Below are 19076 nucleotides of genomic sequence, written 5' to 3'. Positions count from 1 at the left end.
ATTTGATATTGGGAAAAGGGTGAGATGGAATAAACAATAAATTTATAATCAATTTTTTTTTTTGGAAAGTAATTGCTCTTTTCTTTATTACTAATAATAGACATTATAAAAAAAGATTTTTTTTTTTAAAAAAAAAAAAGAAAAGAAAAGATGCCGTGAAACGTTTATTATGAAATGCCCTAATTTTCCAAGAGGAGAAAAATAAAAAAGAAAGAGAAAATAAAGAAAAACAGAATTGAATAAAAACCAAAACTGATATCTTTCGGGGAAAAAAAAGGATTATACTTATTTTCTTAATTTATAAAATGGGCAATTCTTTTAATAACTTTCAAAATCTTTGTTTTTTACTAGGCTATCAAAATGATGATAATAACGAAATTTAAATGTTTTTTATAAAAAAATTGTATAAAATACCTGTTATCAGAACACATTATCAAATAAAAGATGTTTTTTTTAACAGTAAATAACAGACGGTTTGTTTTATTAAATGTATAAATGTGATTGTTTATAATATAATAGTGCTTGTAAATTTTTCTTATTGAATTTTGGTATACTTTATGTTTATCATTTAATTTAAGGGTTGTTTTCAAATATAATAAAATGAGTCAACTTATTTACAATTATAATAAAATATCACTATTCATCATAATAGGCATTGGTAGATATCTATTAGTATCACTGATAGACTATGACATTTTGCTATATTTAAAAATATTTTCAGTAGATTAGTCATTCAAAATCATTACTTTTTTAATATATATATATATAAACATAAGGTTTAATATTTGATCTTTGGGATAAATTTTAGTAAAATATATTTGGTTTGTTTTGTTTTTTTTTCTAAAAATAAATTTGTTATTTTGGGACAAATTTTAAAATAGCAACACGGTTTTGTAAATGATATGCAAATGGTAAAATTGTTTGTTAAATATTTCTTTAGTTATTTGTTATTTTTTCCAGGTACTTTTAGTTCTTGTAAAGTTTATCGATAATCATGCTTTTGTTTTTGTTTTTGTTTTTTTAGAAAGATAAAGATTCTTTTGTTAAAATAAAAAATAAACAAAATTTTATGATATAAAATATAAAAATGCTAGTAATTTATTTTTGACAAACGTTAAGAAAAAGAAAAAACCATTTTAGTTACTATAATTTGCGACTTGTTCCATTTTAACTTTTATACCTTCACATGTCCAATATTATTATTATTTTTTATAAATCTTTAAATCAGTTTTTCTGTTAGGTTAAAGTTAAATTTTATTATAATTGATAGAATAATAATAATTCATACAAATAAAAGACACAATGTGAATATCCCAAAATTTATAGAGGAAAGGATTAGAGACTAATTTGGTTTGTAATAGTTAAAGTCAAATTGTAATTTCATCCCTATGGTTTGGATAAAATTAAAATATAATTTAGTCCCTTTGGTTAAAAACATGTAAAATAAAGGTTATCTAACATACGTCAAAAACTTGTTACACATGATGTCACAACAATTGCAGTAACATCAAAAAACACATAAAACTAAAAATATAATGAAACGCAGAGTTTGGTAACCCAGTTCGGCGCAATATCACCTACATCTGAGGGACAGTGTGCCCATAGAGAGATATTTTCACTAATATAATGTCAAACAATTATATTGTTGTACTTATCTGTAAAGACACGACGATTACAGTGACACACAAATAACTTAACTTCTTGAATGATCATTTAGGCTCCCCTGAGCGTGAGACTCCTTTTCAATGAAACTTATGCTCCCCTAAGCACACCTTCCACGTATTTAAGCTCCTCTGTGAACAATCACTTAGGCTCCCTCAAGTGTGAGACTCCCACTCAACTTCTATCTTTCCACCTTCATGAAGACCACTCCACTTGATGAACTTAGGCTCCCTCTAAGTTTGAGAATCCATTCTCAAGTAAAAGGATCACCAAGATGATCTAGAAAAACACCGCAAGATCTACAACAACAAACCTCCACAATTCTAATGATCGACACACTTGTGTTTTTTGGAAAACACACCAGACAAAATGACTTCAATATTCTTCAAAGCAGCCAATCCTAAAATTGAATAAAACCACAATATATATATGGTTAGCTTTGAGAAGATCTTCAAGGAAAGAATAAATCATCTCTCTAGAAAAAATATAGTAAGCCATAAAATCTACATAAAAATCTTGATAGATATATAATGCAGAATTTTTTGTCTCTCACGTTATAAGGTCCTTGATAATATCCCAACATTTTGCAAGACATGATACGGAGGATAGGAAGTCATCCAACAAATATGCATTACACATATCAACATATAAGAAATCAACCTCTAGGCAGAATTAGCACGATACAGAACATGTTATAAAACAAAACTGTTCAAGTTTTGCCTGTAATAAAATCAACTAAACATACTGTAGAAAACAAATTTCTCAACAACATATACATATGTCCTTATGGTAAGACTATTTATGAGAATTTTATCAAATCGTAAATAATATTTATGAGGTTTTATCAGACCATAGGGTCAAAATTCTAAGTTTTAAAACCATAGAGACTAAACTCCAGCTTTCTCCAGGACCAATTCTATAATTTAATCTAAAATTAACTGAAAAACGTGATAGGATGACTTGTCACTCGAAATAAAGATGTTAAACGGAAAGCAGTGACAAACACTATAACAACTAAATACCAACAACAAGAAAATAAGTAAAAGCATACAAAAATTGGGAACACATTTGGGCGATAAATCACCTATGTTTAGAAGGCAATGTGCTCAATAAAGTAATCTACTGATATTAAAGAGTTAAGTAATTACAACGTAGTATTTATTTGTAATACTTCAACTACTACAGTGACTCGTGTAGAACCTAACTCACAAGTCACCTAGGCTTCCCCTAGATGTGAGATTCCTTCTCAAAAGAACTTAGGCTCCCCCTTAAGCATGATAATATTAGTGTTGAATACTTCGACTTCAAACAGTGTGTGCGACTCTTCTTCACTTGGTTATCTTTCTTGTAACTTAGTGAACTTCCTCCCCCTGATGAATCTTAGGTCCTCCCTAAGATGGAGAAATCCTTCTCGAATATGAAGTCTTAGGCTCCCTTAAGATAGAGAATCCATTCTTCTTAACGATGCATCAGGCTCCCCTTAAGACAAGTAGTATCTTCAAGTTCTTTAAATGATTTATCCAAGGAATATGCACAACAAAATAAAGTGGGCAATGATCAACAAAACCCGCGATGCAGAAAACGACCGTCAATAACAAATCGATTCCAATGAAAAATCACAACAATACACAATTTGATCATAAAGAATTACTCTCTCCTGATAATCAACAAATGTAACAACCTTCGAAGAAGATCATAATTCGCCTTAAAAAAGACCGTGACCAATAAAGGAAAGAATGTCAAAAAAATATTTCTTTTTTAGATAAGATGCACCATATATCGACTACTGTATTTCTGCAGAGATTTCCAGAGTTAGATAATAAAAAATATTATGCATAAAATTTCTATATTAGAAATTAGGTTGAGGCAGATGTTTAAACTACCAGAAACTACTTTAGAAAAATATACCGACAATCAACAAATCTCTAACATTAATTATAAATAACTAAATCTAGACATTATAGAATAAGATTCGAGAAAAAGAAAACAATGGGTTGGCCCAAGAGATTTTAGGTTGAAATCGCTCAAACAATCTCATGTACCATGATTTCAGTATTAAGATTAAAACAAAATAAAAAGTTTATATGTTTCTTTTTTTTTTTTTGGGTAAACGTGTATGTTTTTTTTTTTTTAATAAAAAAAATGAGAATGATGAAGATTACAAGATATTCATGAATCATGTGAATGTGTTATTCACTGTTTTTGTTTTTTTTTCAGCAATTTGCCTAAAATTGTAAACTAATTCAAAATATTATATACAATAATAATGGGTTAAATTAATTACAAATTTGATAATTTGTGTTTAATTTTCATTTTAATTTTTATGATTTTAAAAGTTTTAACTTAATCTCTATGTTTGAATTAACATAATGTTTACTAAATCGTAATTAAAATTTGTGTAATCATAATGAAATTTTATTTATGGATCAATTGCAATGAGTATGAATCTCAAATGTAATTTGATTGCTTTTATCGTACTTATTTAGAATTATGAATTTTGTCACATTTACTGTTATTATTATCGTTACCATTAGGATCAAATGGTAATGGTAACAGTAATAGTAAAAGTGTAAAATTTCATAATTTTTCTTCTGGAACAACAACAATAATGGAAATCATAACAGTAATCATAACGCTAACAGTAACGATACGACATAATTTCCAAATGCAATTAGATTCGCTTGTCAATCCATTTGTGTTTTTTGATTATAGATTTGGAATTTACATCATGAATGCAGAACACAAGTAAACAACACCAAAAGCAATTAAATAGAACTCACTTTTTACATTACTATTGATTTATTAGGGTAAATATGACCTAAATTTCAATTTAGTCCCTATAATTTTAAAAAAGTTTAATTTGATATTTATTTATTTTTGAATGTAACCATCCTTGTAAATTATCCAAAACTATGCTACGTGCCACATATTTAATATGGTAATGAAAATCCATAGTATATGACAAAACCTTAACACTAATTAAATCCAACAATTTAAAACTAAAGTAAAACCAATGGATGCCAAATTCAAAGTTTCTAAAACCATAAAGATTAAATGAGGTTAAAATATCATTGTTTTAGGATATTAAAATATCATTTGGATCCGTATACTTTGTGGCTTTTTAATTTTAGTCCCTAAATTTTTAAATGTTCAATTTTATCTTTGTATTTCCAATAAATCTTAAATTTAGTCCCATGAAGTTAAGTTTTTTTTTTTTTTTTTTCAAAATTACTAAATAATAATGATACTTTTCCTGAAACAAAATATAATATGTGAATATGATTTCAAAATTTAGTATGGAAATGTCGAGAAATAATAAATTCTTTTTTTTGGGGAAAAAATCAATAATAAACAAGCCGTAGAGATTAAATTTAAAGATTTCTTGAAAGTATATGGATTAAAATTGGACATTTAAAATTATATAAATTATAATTGAACAAGCTTCCATATATAGGGATAAAAATAATATTTTAACAATATATATATATAAAAGAAAGAAAAAAAGAATCAAATATGTTCCTTTGTTTAAGAGTGATTTGATTTGTTAATTTTTTTTAAGTACATGAACCTCAAAATTTCTAATACATTCGGATGATAATAGAACTATACTTAATTTTATTTGTGAATTTAGCTAATTTTGTTCAGTTTAAATTACAAACATAACATCTAATAAAATTCATTTGATATCATTTTCATAAATCAGAAATTATAGAAAATTATAATTTAAGTTTTTTCCATATAAACTAAGCCTACTCGTCAATTTTAGGTTAAAATGAAATATTATAAAAAATTGAATAGAAAAAATTACGAAAACAAGAAAAAAAGAAAAAAAGGGGAAGGATTTAGGAAGTTGCGTTTATATTATTTATTTATTTAATTAATTAATTTTCCGATGTTTGGTTTGAGAGAAATTTCCATTTTGTGTAATTTTACTTTTTATGATTTTAAAAAAAATTGATTTTGAGGATTTACTGTTATAAACTTGTTAATCACTTTCGGATCCGCCCCCATCATCACCTGCTTCAGAGACTCTCCTCTTTTTTGCAAAATCATCGGTTTCATCCATCCTTCCGGCCGCCGTTCATCGGTTTCTCTGTTTCTCAATCTTTCCCTTTCTCAAATCGGTTGTTACAGGATCAAATTTTCTCACTCCAGATCACCATCATCACTCCCAAACTTGGATTTTCCCTCTTAATTCTCTACAATGGTTGCACCGTCGATTCCTGCAGCGGCGGCCTCTCGAACCGTCGGCTGTCGTCGGCCGTAATCCATTCAGGTTTCCTATATCTGTGGCTGAAGCTTCAGTTCTTTCATGGGCGATCTTCGGTCTTGGTCGCTTGAACAAAACGGCGCCGTAGCAGAAGACAAGCCGTCCTCCTCCTCATCGTTTTCATCGTTGCTCCCTTCAAATCCGACGGCTATAGGTGCCGATTACTGGCGGCGAGCGGAGGAAGCCACGCAGGCTATAATCTCGCAGGTTCAACCTACTGTCGTTTCGGAAAGGAGAAGGAAAGCGGTTATAGATTACGTGCAAAGACTTATTAGAGGTCGTCTTCGATGCGAGGTGAGCTTCGGATTATATGTAATTTTAGCATCGTAATCTTAATCTCTACACTTCATACTTATAATTTCTTCACTAGTAGTTTTGAGGATTCTGGAGTTTTCGTTACCTGTGGTTTTAATTACTGATGTTGTGAGTATTACGGCTAAGGTTTGGGTTTCGTCATGAAAAATTAATCTGGACAGTGTTCACAAGGTTTCTCTTTTATTGAAGTAGCAATAACATATAGGAAGTAGTCTTGTGATTCAACGTTAGGAGTTCATCCCAGTTTGTGCTTTTGTTTATTGCTTTCAAGTGCTGGAAGTTTTTATGCATTCTTATTTGTTGAGTTAGTGCTGATTGTATTCCAATCTGTGCTGACTATATTGATCAATGCAAGGTGGAAATAATGATTTAAACTACTTGGATATATTGCAGTAGACATGGTTATAGTTTATGATTTTGATCATGCAAGTTTTTTTGTATGCTCTATCTCTCTCCAATGACTTATTTTCTTTTTCTTTCTTTTTGTTAAGAGACTAGGCTTTTTAATAGATGGATGATTTTCATATCCTTTGACAGGAACGAGGTGGTTGTACATTCTCCTTGACATATTTTTCTCAAATATATTTTATAATTGTTGTTTTTACCCTATTGATTTGTCAGGCCTTCTGGAAAATGTTTACTTTTTATTTTTGCCATCTTGAAGTTTCTGTGCAGTTGTACTTTTGGTGTAGGCGAATCCAATTTCAACTCATAACAATGTTGATCTACTACCTTCTTCTTCTTCTTCTTCTAGTTATGTTTATTTTTATTTTTATGAGAATTAGATAGTTCATTGATGTGATGGAATATAAAGATAAAAGGAGACAATATTCATCTACTTTGAAGATGCCTAGTTCAGTATGTGGCCGTAGGCAACCATTTCCCCCTTATGATAGTAATAATATTCAGTTCCATCAACTCTATCTATGCAGTTCCAACCAAGGCTAACATCCTTGAAAGCTTAGTTGTGTTGGTTTTTCAAGAATATCTGATATGGGAATTAGTGATGCTAGATTTTTCAAGAAATATGAGACATTGAATGGACAGGTAGTCCTGTGAAAACATATAAATGAGAGGCAGTCTTGATGTTTGGTGGGTTTCTTTTTTTAAATTTTTTAAAATATAATTGTAATATTTATTGGAAATTTTGAATGGTTATGTATAGATCCAGTGGAGTCACTTGTGGTCCATTATTTAAATCAGAGGATGGGACTTTTGACAAGTTCAAACATTTGTAGTGGATATTTGTGTTATTAGAAATTTGCTGATACAACAATCATATAGTTTTATTTTTTAATTTAATCTGCTGACTACTTGATGGTGTAGAGCTGCTCTAGTTGTATTCAATGACTATAGCTTGTCTTTGGAAACTAGTTTTAATAGCTGTGTCATGAAAGCATTGTTCAGGTTGAATCTTGTAAAGTAACATAGATGTAACTTTAAGCCTAAGGTCTATTAAAGCGACTGTCATTGGCCCTGCCTGTATTTTGGCTGAGGCATTAACTATCGCTTTCTTTTAGACACGTCCAGAATCAAGATGTTCACTGTTGCCATTTCTTTTAGAATCTTTTTTGTGCTCAGATTCTGAAAAGGGAATTGAATTTACAGATTTAATTGCAGATGTCTTACTTCTCGTATCCTTTTCAAAAAAGACTTGCAGATGTCTTACTAACATATGATAGTACAGGTTTTTCCATTTGGGTCAGTGCCATTGAAGACCTATTTGCCCGATGGAGATATTGATTTGACAGCCCTTGGTGGTTCAAATATAGAGGAAGCTTTGGCCAATGATGTATGTTCGGTCCTCAATAGTGAAGATCAGAATGGGGCAGCCGAGTTTGTTGTAAAGGATGTGCAATTAATTCGAGCTGAGGTCCTGATTTCAATTATTATTTTATTCTCTTTTAATATTGCATTAGCAAAATTTGCAATCCTTTTTTTCTCTTTTTCCTGAAGCAGAGAGGACTGGTAAACATGATAACATTCCTTTTCCCCCTTCTTAGATTGAATTTATAATTGTGCGAATAGACTTCTGTCATTACTACCAATGAGGTCAAGGCCTCTCCTTATGTTAGATGTTGAATATTTTGGTTCTGTATGGTCATCTTCCTTGTTGTTGATGGATCATGCTAATTGCTATGATATCCTGGAGTCATAATTTCGGACTTTCAGTTGGCAATTGGTCTTGATACTCTACTCTCAATCATTGAAACGAAAAAGAACCTATAGGTGATAAGTATAGTATTTGAAATCAATAAATTGAAGCTAGTCCAGTTTGTTCTGTGGCTGTAGCCTTTTATTGACAAGTTTGAATTCTATTTTTGTTTCATCTTATGTACTTTGAGCAGTAGACTCATTCATTATCTCAATGAAAAGTCTTGTTTTTGTTTTTTTTCAAAAAAATAATAAATTGAAGCTAGTCATTTCTGATATCTTTCATCGTTTCTGCTATTTTTTTTTTCAATGAACTTCTTCCAGAAGTTTTACATATCTCTGGAACTTGATTTATTGCTGGTTACTCGTGCCCCTTGGATAATGTGTATTTTGGTAGAGTTTGAAACCTTGATTCCTGAAAATGACTTAGGTAGATTTCCTGTTGCCAAGTCTTTTATTTTCATTTCTTTTGACATTGTCTTATCATATGGACTTGTCTCTAGAACCCCCCTGGTCTTCCAATGAACTATGTTCCTATGTATTGCTAGTGATTTGTTAGTTTATCCATGACTTAGTGGCAACTTGGTTGATGAAACTGAAATTTACTTGCAGGTGGCTATTATGTCTAGTATATTTTTGAGATAGTTATATTGGATATAGGGAGGAGTATCATATGTAGGTTCATTAAATAGATGGTTGAACTATTTATGCATGAGTCTAATCACCAGTTTTACATCATCATACGTATACTTTATATTTGTTGTTTGTGTAATATTGCAGTGTATACAGGATCTTCTTCTTGTAGTTAGTTTAGCAGCCCTCTATAGTTTGTTCATGTAATGTTTGATGTCTTAGAGTGTTCTGTTTGCAGGTTAAGCTTGTAAAATGCCTTGTACAGAATATAGTTGTTGATATTTCCTTCAATCAGTTGGGAGGGCTCTGCACATTGTGCTTCCTTGAGAAGGTATTTTTATTTTTATTTTTTTAGTGAAGTACACGTATAAGTTTAGATTAAGTTACATATTATGACTTGATGCTTGAAACATGAGCAGATTGCATATTATGTAGGTAACTACAATAACCTACCTTTTGATTTTCCTGTTTACTTCATATGATTGATAACTTAAGCATGGGTCTTGGTATCATCAAAAACATACTTATAATTTTAGATCTTTATTTTTTATTATTTTTATTTTTATTTTATAAACTATTATTATTATTCTTATTAAGAAACAACCATGTATATTCCATCAGAATCCGGAAAAATAGCCTGAGGGCGAGGGGTTGAGAAGACCCCTCCCTAGAGCACTAACGAAGAAGAGCCTTCCAATTATTAAAAGTCATTAAAAGGTTATAGTTACAAAAGAATTTGGTGTAATTTGTGCACAACCAAGAGGCTATATGTTGAACAAAAGCCCAAAAAGAATCAAAAGAAGCATACTTATGTTAAAAAAATTCTACTATTCCTTTCTTTCCGGAGGCACCATAAAAGAGACCACGTAGCACATCTCCAAGAACTTTCCATTTACCATCGAAGGAAAAACTATCAAGCCCATTAAGCATCTAATCAACAACTTTGTTTGGGAGACAACTTTCCTAGCCGAAGGTACTAAGCAAAGCCCCAGTGTAGAAATAAATGGTCTAGGGACTTCTCGTCTTTCAAGCAAAGGCGAAAAATTGAAGGGGACAGAGAGCTGTTTTTAAATTTCCTTTGAAGCTAATCACAAGTATTTAAACTTCTATAAGTAAGGGACCCGAGGAAGAAAACTTTTTTGTGGATTTTTAGCTTCCAGACAAGATTCACTAAAGGATAGGTGAAGGTAGGGCTCCTCAGCAATTTTTTGAGAAAGTAGCTTTAGTTGTAAACTTCCCAGAGGCATCCATCTTCCACTTAAGGCAGTCACGGTACCCTAAAGCACCATTTAGGATTTGCAAAATTGCGATCACATCACCTATCTCTCTATAAAAAATTGTAGAGCTTACTGATCGCTTATGATATCTGGATTCCACATCCAGAATGATCATTCTTTCACACTCAATTTGATTTTTTATGTGAATAGAAGCAAGAATGAGAATATTGGAAATATCAATCACTCACCGACATATTGATAACCTTGCGAAGTTCATATCGATATGGGGGGTAAGTCTGTCTCTATAGAAAACTGGTGACAATATATCGCGGATATATCAATAATTGAAAGAAGTTGTGGACACTACCTTGTGTTTGACCGTTAAATGTGAGTATATTGGCTATGTATCGACTATTCAGTTTTCACACCACTTCTTATTCCAATATTGTTTCTCCTCCTTAATTTCCTCCTTTTCCCCCATTTTCCAGTTATAGTTCCCCATGTCTCACCCCTCTTTTTAAATTTGAATCTCTTATTCCAATGTAATATCTTTTTGTTTGTCTCTCTTGTGTGTGTGTGTGTGTGTAAATATTAAACGATGCCCTAAATATATCAAAGCATTGTCCTATTTCTTATTTAATTTTTAGCCTTCAATAATATATTTCATTGTACCGAGGGCACACTTTTGACCTAAAGCTAGTGACATATGTACTGAAAGGGGTAGTTTATATCTTAAGTAAGCTAATGTTGAAGTTTTGTTTAGAAGTTAACGATATTTGTGCAAGTATTCTTGATATTCGTGACTTTTCTTGGAATTTTCTTTGATATCCAAATATTTGTGGATATAGCTGTAAACCTATGGGATCAATTTCAACAGTGGCCTTTTCATCATTGATCAAAAGTTAGTGGATCAGAAAATTTGGGCGTCCTCCTTATTTTTGTAGTTTTTTGAAGTATTTAGTTTTTAAAGCTATATGGGGTTCCTTTGTTTACTATTCTTCCATAAGAGTTTATCAAAATACTATAACTTAACAGTTTTCAGTTGAAGAAGAAATAATGCTGGCTTAATTCTTTAGTTTCTCTACATTATTGGTAAGAATTTTTGTTCTATAAAAAATAAACATGACTGAGGGAGAAAGCTCGTGAGAAAACACCTGCGTTTCCCTTTCTTGCACACATTTGCATGCATAACAGCATGTAGTTGACTTGTCTTTGGCAATCTGATTCTTTACCGGATTGGTTGTAACTGAGCATCCTTTTGGGTCAAATAACACAATTTTTTCAAATTAGTTTAATTAATTGTTATTCATTTTAATGAGAAACCAAGCTTCATAAAAACATAATTGAATATACAAGAACATATAAAGCTCCATCAAGGGATACTTGAAGTATGATAGAATATTAAAAAACATAACTAATTGGCATCCGATGATGCATGTGGCCTTGGGCATCTTGATGCATGAATATGCCAGTGAACTGTTTGTTTGATGTGCAAATATCCTTCCCCAAAGTTTAATTTTCATTTAACATTAATGTTTGCTCATTGGTTCTAATTGACATTCTTTTATGAATATTGGGATCAAAACTCCTAGTCCTACTTCTCTTCTATCATGTCAAAATGTCATTAAAATGACGTACCATAATGACATTTTTAGTGCTTATTGTTCTAACAGATTGATCGTCGCATTGGAAAGGACCATCTTTTTAAGCGCAGTATTATCCTTGTTAAAGCTTGGTGCTATTATGAGAGTCGCATTCTTGGGGCTCATCACGGTTTGATATCAACATATGCTTTGGAGACTTTGGTTCTATATATTTTTCATCTCTTCCATTCTGCCTTGAATGGTCCTTTACAGGTTAGTAATTTCAGGAAGCTGCTCTTCTTTGAACCCCCCTTCATTGAATTTTATTCTGTTTTCCACATGTTTTGTATAACTATTCTATCATGTGTGTAACCTTTTAGGTTCTGTATAAATTTCTGGACTATTTTAGCAAATTTGATTGGGATAATTACTGCATAAGCTTGAATGGTCCAGTTCGGATATCCTCATTGCCGGAGCTTGTTGGTAAGCAGCTTCCTTTGGCATACCTGAATTTTTTGAAGGTCCTGCATGCCTTTATATTTGGAATTCTAAATGTTTTGGCCTTTTCCTGGCAGCTGAGACACCTGACAATGGTGGGGGTGATCTGTTGCTCAGCGCTGATTTTCTTAAGAGCTGTTTAGAAATGTTCTCAGTGCCTGCAAGGGGGTATGAGGCCAACTCAAGGGCATTTCCCATAAAGCATCTCAACATCGTCGATCCACTGAAAGAGAATAACAACCTTGGTCGCAGTGTAAGCAAAGGTAGCTACAATTCTCCTACGTCAGGTTTGATTGTCCGTCATTTTTTCCCATCTATAATGATGCGATCAGGACATCCCAAAACTATGGTGAAGTGTTTTTTCATTTGAAGTGATGTTATCTTTTTTGAACATTTATAAATTACTCATAGCTTTCTAGTTCCTCGAGCACGTACAGGAGCAGGGGAGAGGCCTTTTATTATCACATGCAGTAGTAAATGTTTAATATGGAAATAAATTATAAGAACACGACTAATTGCTAATTTTTTTTCTTTAAACATCCAAATTATTCCTGAACTATGCTACTTCGTTTTTAAAAACACATTTTAGTGCTTAATTATGTATCACCGTTTAACCAAAACCTGTGGCATGCCTTCAATTCATGTCTCCATTGACTAATCGTTGAAGCAATAAATTAAGTGTCCAATTGTGATGAGGGGATCAAGAGCATTTCCCATAGAAGTACGAATTAAATGCAGTTCTTTGGTTGAGGAATTCCTCCTTCATCCACTCTATTGTGACAGGAGCATTTCTTGTGGCTTGGATTGCATGATTTCGTGGGCCCTTTTGGGTGAGAGGAGATGTATAATTTTGAGGGGTTGAGTGGTCTAAGGAGGAGGTTATATGGTTACTTGGTAGATTTCATGTTTCTCTTTGGACTTTTGGTGTACAAGCCTTTTTGTTACTATTCTTTATTTTATTTTGCTTGATTGGAGCTCCTTTTTGTCTTAGTTTGACTCCTTTTTGACTGAGGCTTCTTTCGTAATGCGCCCCTTCTTTTCTTGTCTTAATGAAAGTTGGGTTATAAATAAACAATCAAGTGTCAAAGTTTGAAATGAATCTAGGTTTTAATTAATGTTATGAAAGGAAAATTGACTGTAAGGGCTAAAATGAACTTTTATGTATGAAGTCCCAGGACTAAATTTAAATACTTAAAAATTAAGGAACCAAAATAGAATATCTGAGAGTTGGATAGAAAGTAATTAGTATAAAAGTTCAGGACTAGAATAGAAATCAAACCTTAAAAATGATCCAATCTAGTTAACAACTAGCTTTTTGTGACATAGGTGAGCTCCTTCGAAATATTTGACACCCACTCTGTAACGTGCAGGAAACTTCTATAGGATTAGAAGTGCTTTCAGTTATGGTGCTCGGAAACTAGGGTTCATCCTTTCCCATCCTGAAGATAATGTAGTGGATGAAGTTCGCAAGTTTTTTTCTAATACATTGGATAGGCATGGAGGTGGGCAGCGGCCTGATGTTCAAGATCCTGTTCCAGTGCCTGGAGGCTATGAATCTTGTGCAGCTTTACTAGTATCTGGTACAGAGACGCAAGAAGAAACAAATAATCGTGATTCAGGTTCTGCATGTGCTAGCAACACTACTGGAGATTGTAGCTGGAGTCAGGAGGTATCGATTCATCGGGGAAATGCTAATGATAAGGTACCAGGTGAAGATGACCATATTGGCGGAATTATGAATGAATCATCTCAAGGAAGACCATTATCAGTTCATTCAGGTGTTGATGGCCTTGCAAATGCCATTGGTGTTTCAGATTATCGTCTCTTTGGGGATGCACACGATCTTGCTAGTCTGAGAATTGAAGGTCTTTCTATGTCTCATGATGCACATAAGTCTTCCCCTTCAAGTTTTGAGGGCATATCACCATTAGGTCATGAATCACATCGTGCTCATCTTTATTTCTCTAGACCAATCATTGAAAACGGGGAACTAATAGATGAAAATACAAATAAATGCACTCCGGAGAACACTAATTTAATAGAGAAGTCATCTTACCAGCATCGGCAATCACCTACTGAAGCAACAAGATCTTCTGCACAAGGTAAGCAGGATGAGAACCACGTGAATAATGATGATGAAGTGGCAGACCAATCTGAAACAAAGCAATCTTCTCCACCTTTACATTCAGTTTCTCTGTCATCTGAAGACTTTTATCCTAGTTCTTGTGGTTATCGGTTTCTGACTAGTAATGTTGGACCTCCAGAAGCTTTCAATGCTTTGTCAGATCTTAATGGTGACTATGAAAGTCATTGCAACAGTTTGCAAATTGGCCGGTGGTGCTACGAGTATGCCTTGAGTGCAGCCCTTTCACCTATTCCTCCACCATTGCCTTCACAATATCCAAACAAGAATCCATGGGATATAATACGACGATCAGTGCAGGTCAAGCAGAATGCATTTGCCCAGATAAACAGTAATGGACTCCTTGCAAGACCAGCATTCTATCCCATGCGATCACCAATATTACCCGGGGGTGCAACATTGGCCATGGAAGAGATACCAAAGCCTCGAGGAACGGGGACATACTTTCCCAACATGGTATTCTCATCATATGTCTTCAATATGTTGTTATTTTAAAAATTAAATAGAAATTGATAGCAAACACTCGGGAACTATTATTAATGTGCTTAACATTTTGCATCTTACATTTTTTGTTCCTTGCACAAGTTTTGGTGGTTGAAGATTTACATCTTTCTCGTCTTTGAGTATTTCTTTCTTTCCAGAATCATTACAGGGACAGACCACCATCAGCAAAGGGAAGGAACCAAGTGTCAGTGAGGTCGCCTCGTAACAATGGCCGATCACTGACCCCCTCGGAGACAACTGTGCCTGAGAAAAGTGGTCAAGACTTGTATCAAGTACCAACTGTTAATCATGGTGGTGGTATTGGTATGTTGTCTTCCTCTGGTTCTCCTGTAAGGAAACCTCACCATAACGGAAATGGTACCATGTCTCGGCCTGATAGAGCTGTAGAGTTTGGTTCATTTGGGCATCTTCCATTGGAGTCACCCGTAGATTGCAGCAGGGAACCGAATCCTGTAACTGGACTCTTTCAAAACTCAGCAGCTTTGAACGTTTCAAGCCCCAAGATGCAGAAAGCCAAACAAACGTTGATCACAGACCAAGATAGGTACGAACACTTCATAATCCTTCCAGGTACTTTTGCGATTACATTGGACTTGTTAAACTGTTTAAAATTTCTCTTTTTTCTTCTGGATATGTAGGCTCTCTGTTCATATGCAATCATATGAGTTGAAAGATGAAGAGGATTTCCCACCCTTATCCAACTGACACGAGTGGGAAATGAAGTTTTATTTATTTGGTTAGTCAGTATGAAACTGAGTAGGAAGAAACTGTAGTTGCTAACAAACTGGAGTAAGCGTGACTCTTCCACAACGGTTTGCGATCCCCCCATCTCTGCAATTTAGATGTTCTGTTCTATTTGTAGCTCAAAAAAGCATTTTGTAAATTCTACCAATTTATTTTGCTTTTCTCCTCAAATATCTCAATAGTCGTCGTGTTTTACACAAAAAGAGCCTTTTTTTTCCCCATTTTAAACTAGGATGTTTGTAACAATGGTTGCTTCTTTTTTTACCCCACCCTCCCTTCATGTTTTTGCCCTTTCTTTTTCTCCTTGTAGGTAAACATACGAGCACAGAATATATTGTTGCCTATGTTTGTTGTAAGTTAAATGAAAAATGCTTCTTTTTGGAGCCATCTCTATATTGCCTTATCCATCACCATGCATTAGCAACAATGTTAATGCTGTTTCTTGCCTTTCTTATTGTGTTTGTTTTGCCCTTTCCATTATTAGTCCAAATAGTCAACATAGGAATGGCCTTTCTCATTTTCTTACCACAGATTTTGTGGGAAATTTACAGCTACTCCCTATTGTAAATGAAAAGAATTCCCTTGGAAAGAGATTTGAGGTGGTTTCTTTTGGTTTAACCTAAGAGATGAAATCATGGTTCTAGTCTAAGAACATTTTTATTTTTATTTATTTATTTATTTTTTTGGTTCTAAGGAAATGCAATGATTGAATCTTTTCGACGTAAATTTTGTTGTACTTGAGCTGTATGAATAGCTAGTTAATTGGATTGGCTTCATTCATTTGCTTCTAGTTTATACATGAATCATTTTCATATAAGAAATTTAGATATAAAGATTTTATTGCAAGAATGTAAAATCTTGGGTTTGGCTTCATTCATTTGCTTCTAGTTTATGCATAAATCGTTTTCGTAGAAGAAATCTAAATATAAGGACTTTATTGTGTACAAGATGTACGTTGTATTAAATTGGAATACGAGGATCAAAATGTCACAACTTAAGAGTCGAAGTAGATTAGTTGTATACTTTACGCTTCACTTGCCTTACTCGCTTTTAGAAAACCTTTAGGTGTTTGATGATTTTGATTAGCCTTACTATCTCACTTTTAGAAAACCCTTTAGGTGTTTGATGATTTTGACTAGTTTTTTATTATCGATTTATTAAAGCCACCAATATAGTATTGGTTTTTCTATATGTAAAATTAACCGCCAAAGTTTAGGCCAACTTACACGCTACACGGTGTCTAATTCAATTCACAAGATTATTTCTCAACATTACAAAATTTAAATTTAAAACCTAAAAAAAGGAGCTAATTAATTGGTGGTTTCGTTTAATTGTTTCTTTATCAGGCTCGAAAGATGAAATTAGAGGGGGAGTTGTACAGAAGAAATTGGTGAGCTATAAGCATCTGATTCTCAGTTTTAGAACATAAATATAACTTTACATAATACCTTTAATTAAAAAAAAAAAAACTATAATTATTGAGGAATACATGAATAGCTTACGATAGAATTGTTGAATATTTGAATTAAGAACTCACAACTAGATGATTGACACGTAAAGTCAACTATATGTTTATAATATTGGGGATGAAAGTGACAAGAAACCAATAGTGTCAAACAAACTAAAATCTAACCCATGCTTTTATAAAAGTCAGCTTCAGTATTAAAAATATTGAGCTGATTGAAAATCACAAAAGGATATTAGTAATAGAAAATAATTCAACATATAAAATTAGTGGAATCATAACCCCAACCAATCAACATTTAGATATATATATATATATATATATATATCAATCACTTTTAATATTTTAGTGGAACGTATATATTCGAGTTATGCTTAAGTTAGTCATATATTATAGTTTTTTTTTTTTTTTTTTTTTACAAAATGTTATAATACTTATTGATTCCCACATAAACTTCAAAAAAAAAAAAAAAAAAACTTGATTTCCGTTATTAACATAATCCTTGATTAATTAACTTAAAAAATAGGCAATGTCTTGTCCTAATAAAAAGATAGACAATATCTTTGTTTGTACATAGATACATGTTTACATGCTTTCCAAAAGTAAAGTTTTGTTTTCTACATTTTTAGAGATTATTTACAAATATGTGAAAATTGAAATTTACAATCACACATGCTTTTAACCAATGAGTAATAACACTCATATGGGTCAAAATAAAGTAACTAAATGTTTCAAAAAAAAAAAAAAAAAGAGAGAAAAAAAAAAGAAAAAAAAAAGAAAAAAATAAGTTACGAATTTAAATATTTCCAAAGCATGTGGGTGCAATCTCTAATTTGCCTACATGTGGAGTCTATATATATATATATATATTTATTTATTAGTTTTGAAATTTAAAACTTAAAAGATGGTCACCTTTAAAAAATATTTAAAAGTTAAATTTTAGCAATATACATTTTAAAATGAAGAGAAATTAAAGGGGCCAATTGGCCTTCTTCATTCGTGGCCCTTTTAGAAAGTCAGCTTTAAATGTTAAAAGTTTTTTTTTTCCTTTTTTTTTCTTGGAAAAGTTTAAATGTTAAAAGTATTACTTTGATGGAAACTCTCTCTAATTATAAATAAATATTTAATTGATCAGCTAAGCTCACACTTTAATTTATATTGATATGCCATTGAAGCAGCTGCCTGCTTCAAGTGGTGATTTATTTTTTATTTTATATGCTCAATTAGAGGGTTTTAAAATTACTTTTCTTGTAAATTTTTTTTTAAAAATTAAAATAAAGATTATCATTTAAGTGAACATAATTCAACTAACATATAATATGTATTAGTGACTAAAAATTCTATTAAATTTCTACTTTTCTATTATATTGAAAAATAAGCATTATTGCTAACTGCTAATTCAAATATAGTTTTGTGAATAAAATACAAATTATTTATCAGATAAACGTCTTTTTCAATCGATTTGTGGGTTCATTGTATATATATTTTTTTCTAATCTTATTTTGATCATCACTAAATTTCAAATGGATACGATTGAGTTTTACCATCTAATAGATATGTTCATTTCATATTTGCTCAATGCTATATATTAATACATATATTAAAATTCATTAAAAGGTATTTAATAGGTTTAGAAGCTTTTAGTTCTAAGTCTCAATAGATCCATTAATTTTCTTTCTTAAAAAAAAGAGAAAAGAATAGAAAAGAAAAGAAAAGAAAAAGAAAACTAATCGATTAATTTTAAAAAGTCTCATAATTTTTGGTTAAATTACGAATTTAGTTTCTAAATTCGTACATGTCAAATAGGTCCCTACATTTTTAGAATAGGGTGTGTTTAAAGTACATTTTCAAGTGTCTAATTTTTTTTAAAAAATCATTTTAAAAAAAA

The 19076-nt window shown here is 31.8% G+C and overlaps 1 protein-coding gene across 2 annotated transcripts; it reads left to right on the top strand.

Moving 5' to 3' along the window:
- The first annotated feature begins 5460 nt into the window (after nt 1-5460).
- On the top strand, nt 5461-16110 carry LOC120073103 (PAP/OAS1 substrate-binding domain superfamily). 2 transcript variants are annotated; one of them, XM_039025725.2, is made up of 9 exons: nt 5461-6226; nt 7935-8120; nt 9273-9365; nt 11925-12107; nt 12215-12317; nt 12410-12595; nt 13703-14931; nt 15117-15523; nt 15618-16110. In XM_039025725.2, exons 1-9 carry the CDS (start codon nt 5975-5977, stop codon nt 15682-15684), a joined length of 2706 nt encoding a protein of 901 aa, XP_038881653.1. In that variant the 5' UTR covers nt 5461-5974; the 3' UTR covers nt 15685-16110. The 2 variants fall into 2 exon arrangements, with proteins under 2 accessions (XP_038881653.1, XP_090168262.1); XM_090312136.1 differs by lacking the exon at nt 15618-16110 and having other exon boundaries at nt 5628-6226; nt 15117-15617.
- The last annotated feature ends 2966 nt before the right edge of the window (nt 16111-19076 follow it).

Source organism: Benincasa hispida, chromosome 3 (assembly GCF_027475165.1).
Source record: "Benincasa hispida cultivar pf3 chromosome 3, pf3_genome.v1.1, whole genome shotgun sequence".
Lineage (NCBI taxonomy): Eukaryota > Viridiplantae > Streptophyta > Magnoliopsida > Cucurbitales > Cucurbitaceae > Benincasa > Benincasa hispida.
This window is presented reverse-complemented; position numbering and strand designations above follow the sequence as displayed.